Here is a 10,859-nt window from a genome sequence, read left to right as displayed (position 1 = left end):
TGGTGCTGCAAACATCCTGGGGTGGGAGTTGAATTTCATGCATGGATTTGGATTTTTAGCCCACCCGAGGATTTGGGGCTCAGGACTCAGTCAAGGACTTGGGGTTGACATGAAAATTCTTATATTACCCTCTGAGATGAAAATGATGATATTTCCCTTTGAGATGAAAATGATGGCATCACCCTTTGAGATAAAAATGATGATATTACCTTTCTGGGCACCCAGAACAGAGCAATGTGTTCTTTCTTCATCAGAAAATTCACAATTTCCATCTGAAGCTGAGTTCCCAAGTGGCATGACAGCCCCACTGGAATCAGCTGTAATCCAAGTGGTCAATGTGGGGCAAAAAAAATATAAAATTATTCACTTTACTCACTCACCTGGGGGGGCTGAAATGGATGTTTATGGCTTCAGGAGAACTTTGAGCACATTTCCAGCACCTAAATTGGGTCTAGAGGAAACATGGACAGGCCTCTGCAGCAGGGAGCCAGGGACAATGGTTTTAAACTGAAAAGGGTCAGATTTTTGGAAGAAATTCTTTGCTGTGAGGATGGTGAGGCCCAGAGGAGCTGTGGCTGCCTCATCCCTGAAGTGTTCAATTCCTCTGTACACTGCAGTGTGGTGAGGGTGGGGTGTTTTAAAAGTTCCCTTTGTGTTTATTTTATACTTCATAATTAACAGGGCATGTGCTGATGAGTTCAATTCCTCTGCACACTGCAATGTGGTGAGGGTGGGGTGTTTTAAAGGTTCTCTTTGTGTTTATTTTATATTTTTACTTCATAATTAACAGGGCATGTGCTGATGAGTTCAATTCCTCTGCACACTGCAATGTGGTGAAGGTGAGGTGTTTTAAAAGTCCTTTTTGTGTTTATTTTTTACTTCATAATTAACAGGGCATGTGCTGATGAGTTCAATTCCTCTGTACACTGCAATGTGGTGAGGGTGAGGTGTTTTAAAGGTTCTCTTTGTGTTTGTTTTATACTTTTACTTCATAATTAACAGGGCATGTGCTGATGAGCTTTACCTCTATTCAGGTGTCACTGATTAGTTTTTTTACCCTCTTTTTACAGTAAGAACTTGTTCTCATAGAAGAACAGTGAAAGCCCTTAGGATTGAAAGAAATAATCAGTTCAGCAGCATCAGAAATGCTTGAGAGAGAGAGAGAGAAAAACCAGCATTACTTCCTCCCTTTGGTCTTGAACAAACACACTGTGTTTGCTCTACTCTACCCAGATTAAAATTCATTTTGGTGAATAATATCAAAAAATACAAACACCCAATGCAATGGAATGGCAACAAGGCATCATGAGCCTTGTGCATGGATCTCTGCTGCTTGAGTCTCCAAAATTCAGTGATAAAAACTGTTTCCACAGTTCTGGGAGGAGAAATGCCAATCCCTTGAAAAAGCTTGAATTTCCCTTTTGGTGGCTCGAGGAGTGCAGGGAGCAGCTGCAGTTTTGTGCTGCAAGTTCTGCAATTTGTGCTGCCTTGATTTTAAATGCTGGGTTCTTTTAGAAGTTATTTTAGAGTTATTTTAGAAGTTATTTTAGAGTTATTTTAGAAGTGGATTTCCATTACTGGCCCATCAAGGGGAGTTCCAGTTTATCAAATTTCATTTTCACAGCATGTTCAATCCAAACTCCAGCTACATCTAAATATGTTTTATGATAGCTGAAGGCTTTTGAGGCTGTTTGTTATAGAAAAGTTGTTCTGTGTGCCCATATGCTGCACTCATTGGAGTGAAACAAGCTAATTATAAGCTGATGTCATTTGGCTAAAAAAAAATACATGTTTATGCCTTGTGTGTTTCACAATGCTGATTTTCTCAACCACACTTGCAGAACACACATGGGATGTGTTTTCTGGGCCTAGGACCTCACTGGGTAAAGTTATGCTCTTTATTGTTCCATTTCTAATTAAAAAGATGGACCTTGTGTAAAATCTTTGGGGCCTTGTGGATACCAGCAGGATCCTTCTTCTGCTGGTATTTATTTCTTTTTCTTTTTTTTTTTTTTCATTTTTTGTATTTTCATTTTTTATTTTATTAGAGCAGGATGCTGCTTTTGCCAGAAAAAGAAATGAAGTGAGCACAGTGACTGTTTTAAGGCAGTGAGTGCATTGTAGAGAATGCGCCACAGTCTACACAAATTGTTGGAAATAAAAATGGGGTGGAAAAGAAAAGCAGATTTGGAGGAATCGTGGATTCTGTCTGAAAAAAAAGTGACTTGATTCCTTTTCTGGGTAAAAGCAGTGACCTGTTCCTGCTGGTAACTCAGCAGCACCTAAACAATGCCCAATTGTGCTGCTTTATTGCAAAAATGACAATAAAGACATTCATTCTCATTTGAAGAATTTACAATTCCAAAGGAAAAATTATGTAATTTAATAATCTAATCCAATCTGCTTTTGTAGAAGGAGCACACAGCAGATCACTGTCCATAGACTGGAACAGCTTTCCAGGGAGCTGAACTGCTTTTCTCACTTCAGCTCTGCTTGCAGTGCTCAAACTGAGTTCTGAAATTTAAGCCTCAAATTGAAGGCAAAGGTAAGTTTGGGAAATGTTGTTGCAGTTGTGACAATGGTTTACTTTGGGTTTTTATGTGGTTTTTTTTGTGGTTTACTTTGGTGTTTTATGCAGGGCTTTATTCTTTTTCCCCCTAGTCAAATCAGCAGGAGAAGTTCATTTTAAAAGTGATATTTTCTCCTAAAATTGTTCTTTACGTATCAAGTCATGGTAAGGAAAAGACAATTTGTATCCTGGTTATCTTGGAAAAGCTGCCCATTTTCCATCTGCACTGCAAGACCTGCCTGCCATGGGCAGCCCAAGCTCAATTTTCTCTGACTTTATTGGAAAATGTTTCTTAAAGACTAAATGAAAACGAGCACAGCTCTACAATAGCAGAGTGTGGAAGATTTTAACTGATGCTTGGCAGCCCTTGCAAAGGGGATTCCACACTGGTTTTCTTTCTTTTTTTTTTTCCCAATGGAAGAAATCGGAAGCAATCAGATTTCGACCGAGATCTCCTGACTGACAGTTCACAGATTTGTTGTTTTCTTTGGTGGCTTTATCCGGCTGTGAACACAGAGTCAGGGAATGTCTGGGGGAAGCAGAAATGAGGATGTGGAGATAATTCTGAGCTCCTCACCTGCCCAGGAAGAGCTTTTCCATGAGAAACATCCTGCACCAGAGCAAGGAGTTCCAGGATGGAATTTCTCTTTATGTGTGGGTTGGTAGAATTGAGGATCTCAGTTTGAATCCCAGAAACTGGATTTGACACCCTGCCTGTCCTGTAAATCCTTGGCTTTGCAGGAAATCAGCTTTGTACTGTAGCTGGAAATCAATGAGTCATTCTAGAATTAATCATTGTTTCTACTTTATTCAACAATGTGTTTAAAATTAAAAACAACAAACTAATATTTTTAAAAGCAGTATTACTTCTCATTCTCTACAAGTTGAAACATTGCATAAATAATTTTCTGGGAAAAAAAAAATAAATACATAATTCACTCTCTGAAATGATACCTTTCCTCTCTAGGTTCTGGTCCCACATAAAATAACTGAAAAATCTATCAACATTTCCAATTTCCACAGTTTATATTATTTCAGCATAAATTCTACAGGATGCATACAGCATTTGACAATTCACCTTCTAACAATATCCTTTAATGTGAAAACACAAGCATTACTCTGAGTGTTGAGAAGCTAAGTAATGGAAAGCTGCTGCCAAACTAAAGGAAAAAACCAAAGCTGCACATCCTAAAGACTTTTCTAGAGGAATTCATGACTTTTCATGCAGAACCACCACCTTACTCCCAGAGCTTGGTTTGCACAGTTTTACTGCTGCAGAGTGTGTGGCCAGATAATCCAACCTCTACAGAACAGAAAATGTAAATGGATGTATCCAAGCTGATATTAAAGTCAAACATGTTCTAGGAAATAAGGAATAAATAAAAAAAAATCAGTGTATTCTATGCTAGACTATGGATAATGTTAGCTGCTTACAGGACAGACATCAGTGAGCTTATCTGGTTTGAGAGGAGCATTTTGTTCATGAATCTGCTCCACTTGGGAGAATTTGACTGGAACAAATCATTGTTCCTTAACCAATATTATTTTTTAAGTTGCCAAATCTCAGTTTTGAATTTTGTCAGCCCCATCATCTCTTAATTGAAGGTATGAAATGGATTTGTCACACTTCTCTTTTGAGAACAGCAGTGCCACATTTTGGTTTGAGAGGCAACACCTGGTGCATGAGGACCCCTGGTCGTGGGTTCATTTCCCAACAATTTGAACTTCATCCACCAGAACCTGAAATCCCTGCTGCCCCAAACTTTCCAGGGCTCCTTCAGAGACTCTCCTGGTGCTTCCCAATCTCAGCCCTGTCCTGCATCCTGGTCTGGGGAAGGGACCCCAAGATTCTTTTCCCATAAATGAGTGGAATAAAGCAAAGTGTGGCTGTCCCCACACCAGCTTCACCCTCCTCAGCCTCCCTGCTTATCCAGGACACACAAACTGCCATGGACCTCCTGCCACCCTGACTTTTCTGATGAACTCAATAAATCTAACGGGTTTACATTTAAAATCTAGTGCTAAATGTGTTTGGGTAAACTCAATAATCTAATAATCTAATGGTCTAATGCTAAATATTTTCTGGTGAGCTCAAGAATTCAATTCTCCCCAGCAACACTGGTCGATTGTCCAGGATGCTTGCAGTATTTTTGTTTTACAGGACATAAATAACTGCCCAGCCCTGGGAGCAAGATAAGATGCAATTCTTTGAACTGCAGGAAGGACAACACAAGTGAGTGACAGCAGCAAACCCGTGAGACTGGGGGAGAAAACTTTCATTTCTTTGTAGAGCAGGCACACGGAAGGTTCCTTCCCTCCTGAAAAACTTATATTTAAGTTTTTCTAAGCCTTCTGCTGTTTACATGCTTGTAACGAGCTTTCTCACACGCTTTATGTAAATAACTCATTGTTCTGCATTCTTTTATGGGGGAGGAGAAATTTGATGGACTGTTGGTTTGTCCAGTGCCATTGGAGAGGTGGCACTGTCACCCTCCAATCCAGGGTCGCTTTTGGAACCCCATAAATGTCGGAGCCAGAAATTAAAAATTCTCTTTTTGCCTTGAGAGAGCTGCGTGTCCGCGTTGTTTTATTTCGTGTCCTGTAGTGACAGGTGCCTCCAGCTGCCTTTATCTCATTCTTTATCTCACATAAGTGCTACAATCTTACCCATTTTTTGCCTATTTGACTCAGCTTAGCAGAAGGAATTGGAACCCCCTGCAGTCAGAACACCAGGCTGTAACCTCTGAGTGCTTTTTGATGGTTCAGCAAACCTCTGGAGCTGCTCGTCCGTGTCACCCAGTGCCACTGTCACATTTTCTGAAAAACCCCTTCGCCAGGATTCCTTCTCCTGGGAAGATGAGAAGCCTCAGAGAGAAAACCCAATATTACCTCGTTTGCTTCTCCCTGTTTTGCTGCTTTGGAATTGTTTACCAACAGGCGCATGTTTGATTGGTTACATGTGAATTGTTTTTACTTCATGACCAATCACCATCAGCTGTGTCAGACTGAGGAGTCAGTCACGACTTTTTTCATTATCATTCCTGTTAAGCCTCCTGGCTGTGTCCTTTCTCTTAGTTTTAGTACAGCGTTCTTTTGATATAACATAATACCATAAAATAATAAATCAGCCTTCCGAGAACATGGGAGCCAGATTCTCACCTCTCACCTCATCCCGGGCACCTCACAAACTCAACAACCCAGAGCCACCTCCTTCCTTCCTTCCTTCCTTCCTCCCTTCCTCCCTAATAGGCATTTTCCAGCTCGTGCTGGTTGGATTTGCCACTCCTGGCTCTGGCCAGATGCGGCTTCTTGTTCTTCTGGGGCCGGGGACTGTCCCTGCCGAAGTCCTTGAGCTCGGACTGGTTGTGGTAGCGGGTGTAGCGCTTGCACTTGCAGGACGTGGCCGCTCGGAATTTGTAAGTCCGCGTCTCCTGCTGGGGACAGGCCATGAGGACGCGCTGGGTGCGGCTGTGCGCGGGGATGCAGCGGAAATCCAGCGCGTTCTGCCGCCACCACTTGCCGCGGCCGATGGAGTTGGGCAGGAGGTGCGAGGGCTCGCACTGGCCCGAGCACAGCAGCTCCTTCACCGGCTTCAGGCTGCGGCACGGCCCGTCCGTCAGGAACCGCGTGGTGCGAACCTCCCGGCAGCTGAAGGCGGCATCTGCGAACAGGGAACGCGTTACTGCCTCTGCTCCCTCCCCGCAGTCCTGCTCCTGCCTTCAGTCCTGCTCCTGCATTCCTGTAATCCTGCAGTCCTGCTCCTTCATTCCCGCTCCTGCCTTCAGTCCTGCTCTTCCCTTCCTGTAATCCTGCAATCCTGCTCCTGCCTTCAGCCCTGCTCCTGCATTCCTGTAATCCTGCAGTCCTGCTCCTTCATTCCCGCTCCTGCCTTCAGTCCTGCTCTTCCCTTCCTGTAATCCTGCAATCCTGCTCCTGCCTTCAGCCCTGCTCCTGCATTCCTGTAATCCTGCAGTCCTGCTCCTTCATTCCTGTAATCCTTCATTCCCGCTCCTGCCTTCAGTCCTGCTCTTCCCTTCCTGTAATCCTTCAATCCTGCTCTTCCCTTCCTGTAATCCTTCAATCCTGCTCCTTCATTCCTGTAATCCTTCAATCCTGCTCCTTCATTCCTGTAATCCTTCATTTCTGCTCCTGCCTTCAATCCTGCTCCTGCATTCCTGTAATCCTGTAGTCCTGCTCCTGCCTTCAGCCCTGCTCCTGCATTCCTGTAATCCTGCAGTCCTGCTCCTGCCTTCAGCCCTGCTCCTCCACTCCTGTAATCCTGCAGTCCTGCTCCTGCCTTCAACCCTGCTCCTTCATTCCTGTAATCCTGCAGTTTTGCTCCTCCCTTCAATCCTGCTCTTCCCTTCCTGTAATCCTTCAGTCCTGCTCTTCCCTTCCTTCATTCCTGCTCTTCACTTCAGTCCTGCTCCATCATTCCTGTATCCTTCATTCCTGCTCCTCCATTCCTGTAATCCTTCATTCCTGCTCCTGCCTTCAGTCCTGCTCTTCCCTTCCTTCATTCCTGCTTTTCCCTTCAGTCCTGCTCTTCCATTCCTGCTCTTTCCTTAAATCCTTTTCTTTCCTTTAAATCCTGTTCTTTCATTCCTGTAATCCTTCATTCCTATAATCCTTCATTTCTGTTCCTCCCTTCAGTCCTGCTCTTCCATTCTTGCTCTTCCCTTCCTGTAATCCTTCAACCCTGCTCCTCCCTTCCTTCAGTCCTGTTCTTTCATTCCTGTAATCCTTCAGTCCTGCTTCTCCCTTCAGTCCTGCTCTTTCAGTGCTGCTCTCCCCTTCAATCCTGCTCTTCCCTTTCTGTAATCCTTCAGTCCTGCTCTTCCATTCCTGCTCTTCCCTAAAATCCTATTCTTTCATTCCTGTAATCCTTCAATCCTGCTCTTCCTTTCAATCCTGCTCTTTAATTCCTGTAATCCTTCATTCCTGCTCTTCCCTTCAATCCTGTTCTCTCCTTCATTCCTATGCTTTCCTTAATTCCTGTTCTTTCCTTCTTTCCTGCTCTTTCCTTCATTCTGGGCTCTTTCCCTGCCAGCTTTGAGAAAGCACCCAAGCCCTAACCTAAACCCAAACCCTAACCTAAACCCAAGCCCTAACCTAAACCCAAACCCTAACCTAAACCCAAGCCCTAACCTAAACCCAAGCCCTAACCTAAACCCAAACCCTAACCTAAACCCAAGCCCTAACCCAGACCCCTCCATGCCCCATCTGCCTGAGCTGTCAGTGGGAAGGAGGAACAATTTTGGGGAATAAAGATGTTTTTAAGGGCTTATTTGACTTCTCATTATCCTCCTCTGATTCTGTTCATAATAAAGTCACTCTGTACCTCTAAGCCAAGCCTGTTTTGCCCTTGGAGTGTTTTTCTCCTGGTCCTTATCCCAAACCTCCAGCTCAGTTTCTCTCCCTCTCTTATCAAGCTATAATCTGACAGATTTCTGTTGTTGTTGATTTTTCCCTCCTCTGCCCAGCTGTGGCAGGGGAGGGTGAGTGAGTGGCTTTTGTGGGTGCCTGGTGTTGGGCCAGGGTCAAACCACAACAGTATTTGTACAGACATTTTAATTTTTGGTTTTCCTGTGAAGTACAGAAACGGGAATTTCAGTGCTCAGATTTATATTTGCCAAAGTACAGCTAGCAGGATTTCATTTTTTTTTTAAATTTTGAAGGACTGCATTAATGGAATTAAGCAATCCTTGCCAGCTGTGACAAAAATACTTGCAACTGAACCCCACATGCACTTCAGTCTAACATTCCCAAGTTCCCTAGGCAGCTAAGAAAATTATGTTTGTAAATAAATAAAATGTGTGGAATAAGGTGCGTTGTACCTCCATAAAGCACAGGCAGTTCAATATCCAGGCACTTGCCTCAGCTCTGCAGGTGATATTTGTGCATTTCTGTCCTGTCCTGTGAGTGTGCAGGTGTAAAATCCCTCATGGTCTGGTGCATCTGTTCCAGGTCTGGCCACTTTGGATCATCATTTTGATTCTTCACGTTAAAAATGCCAAAATAAATATACAAGAGACCATTGTGTGTCTTAAACACCTCCCAGTCTCCTTCAGATTTGATTTCTTATCTGACTGTGCTTTCCACTTGGAAAAATAAGCACAAATCAGTGGGGCAGGTTCCCAGCTGGTGGCAGAGTAGGAAGAGGCTAAAAAATGAAGGTGTTGAGATGAGAGAAGAAAACCAACCTGCTCTGCCCTGGTGGGGCTGCCTGGGAGGAGCTCAGGGCTCCCCCTCTTAGGAAAATGAGAAACTTTTAAGGCCACACTGTCAAAAGCTTTACTTTTTAATTTTTTTTTTTAATATTGTTAACCCTCTGGTTTTAAATGCCCTAAGGACAGCTGCAGCAGAAATTCACAATTGCCTTCAAGCTGCCCCCAGAAAAAGGAGGCTGGCTCAGATCTGCAGTGCACAACAGCGGAGATTCTAAGTTTGATCTGTGCCTGTGCTGCGTGTCTGGAGGACCAAACTTGCTCTATTTTCCAGTGGAAAACTTTTTTAAAGCTTCCTTTCTCTGTTTGGGGTGAGCTTGCCATCTCCTGTCTCCCCTCAAAAGGCTGGTGGAGTCTTGCATCACTGCTAAAGTTAGACACTTGCTCGAGTGACAATGGATCTTGGAGCATTTTTTGGCTGCTGGAACCTGGCTGAAGAGCAGCACATTTCTCTCATTTAGCTGAACACAACCTCAATGTGCCCCTTTTGGTGTGATCTTAGCCACAGCTGGCGTGGATGTTCCTAAATATTACAAATTTCTGTCATTGTCTCCACTGTCAACACTTTCCCCATCCTAATATTAAAGAGGGAAAGAGAATTTGTGATTTTTCCTCACAAAACACAGAGAAGTGTTAAGTAATACCTACTACTACAGGTTTGATGTTTTGGAGTTGCCTGCAGAGTAGCAATGTTCAACAGAGAGCTGATATTTGCATCAGCAAACTCCAATATATTCTCCCTAAAGTTTATATTCACACTTCTTCAGCAGCAGGTGCAAATCCCTGTCACTTAAAGCAGTTGGGCCACACCAAAAGTGTTCATAAACAAACACAGATGATAACAAGTATTCTTTTACAAACTGCAAACAGAAATAATGATATTTTTCTTACCACTGAGGTCTGGAGTCTGTTGTATGTGTCTTCCTCCATGTTTTGCCTGGTTCATGGTGTTGTTGTTGCTGAAAGTCGGCTCCATTGGTGTTTCTGGATTTTCAGTGATCTCAGGGATGATTTCTGTAGCATCATTTTTAAACATCTGCCACCCTTGCACAGAGTGAAGTGGGATTTGTGTCAGGACACAGACAGCACACACAGCCCAAGGGATCTGCATGGTCACAGATCAGCTTTTCAGCACCCTGACAGCCTCAGATCCTGGGCAAAGGCACATTATTCCCCTTTTTAAAATCCCTTTTAGAACCAAGCCAGCCAATGGCTATACAAAGTGGGAAGGGCCAGACAACTCATTCATCTCAGCTTTTGTCAGGGTGAAATAAAATGGGTGTGTGGGGGTGGGTTAGTGACAATATTTTACAACTGTTATGCAAAAACTTCTCTTATCTACCTCATTTTTGAGCCTGGCAACAAAAGGTGATAGACAAGACTACAATGAATTGCAACCTGCCAAGCCTTTCTGCAGTTTTCCCTCTAAAAATGGTGTGAATAAAACCTGCTTCTGCCTCCATCCATATTTGAAACTTTGGCTATTTTGTCTTTTCCAAAGGTTTTTCAGAGTTTTTACATTTTGCTGTTATTCCTCTTCCCTTTGCTCACTGTATAAAAGGAGTAAATCTAGAAAGTGTAGCTCAGTAATTCTGCTTTTCAGTCTCTGCAGGGAAATTATTTGGGTTTTTTCCCCTCTCCTTCCCATAACAAGGAGCTCTACATTTTGTTTCACGTTCTTCTAAGCATCACTTTGCTTACTTCCACGTAGTAAATCTATTTTTGGCTTGGAGCTGAACTGAACAAGTTGTGAAGGACTCCAAGTCCTGAAGGAGCAGGAACTGAAGAAGGATTTTTTGGTATTATTTTTGTCAGACAGGAATAGCACCATGTGTGGGTACTCTCCAAGAGAGCCTTGTCCAAAGTGACAGCAGAGCTGGTGGCAGCAGAAAAGCAGAACAGAGCTGAGTGCTGGCAATCCCTGAGCCCTTGCTGCCTCTTTATCCCCTTCTTTAAACACTTTCAGAATTGGATATATCCACCAAAGTTCAGTTTCTGTTAATTTTTCATGTAATATTTCCAAAAGCTGTTGTTGTCAGTGCAGGCCCACTGAGAGGATCTCA

The 10,859-nt window shown here is 43.3% G+C and overlaps 1 protein-coding gene across 1 annotated transcript; it reads right to left on the bottom strand.

The window, feature by feature from the left end:
• Window positions 1-4,091: 4,091 nt before the first annotated feature.
• Window positions 4,092-9,989, bottom strand: SOST (sclerostin). Its single transcript, XM_071451146.1, has 2 exons — window positions 9,688-9,989; window positions 4,092-6,230 (listed from the first exon to the last, which is right to left on the bottom strand). Exons 1-2 carry the CDS (start codon window positions 9,905-9,907, stop codon window positions 5,812-5,814), a joined length of 639 nt encoding a protein of 212 aa, XP_071307247.1. The 5' UTR covers window positions 9,908-9,989; the 3' UTR covers window positions 4,092-5,811.
• Between the last annotated feature and the right edge of the window lie 870 nt (window positions 9,990-10,859).

This window comes from Agelaius tricolor, unplaced genomic scaffold (genome assembly GCF_023055355.1).
Source record: "Agelaius tricolor isolate 1412-34295 unplaced genomic scaffold, bAgeTri1.0.p SCAF_31, whole genome shotgun sequence".
Classification (NCBI taxonomy): domain Eukaryota; kingdom Metazoa; phylum Chordata; class Aves; order Passeriformes; family Icteridae; genus Agelaius; species Agelaius tricolor.
This window is presented reverse-complemented; position numbering and strand designations above follow the sequence as displayed.

Excerpts from the sequence above, each read along its gene's own strand:
- SOST (XM_071451146.1), bottom strand. The coding sequence starts at position 9,907 with ATGCAGATCCCTTGGGCTGTGTGTGCTGTCTGTGTCCTGACACAAATC. Across the intron at positions 6,231-9,687 it reads ACAGACTCCAGACCTCAGTG|ATGCCGCCTTCAGCTGCCGG; the intron begins GTAAGAAAAATA and ends CCCTGTTCGCAG.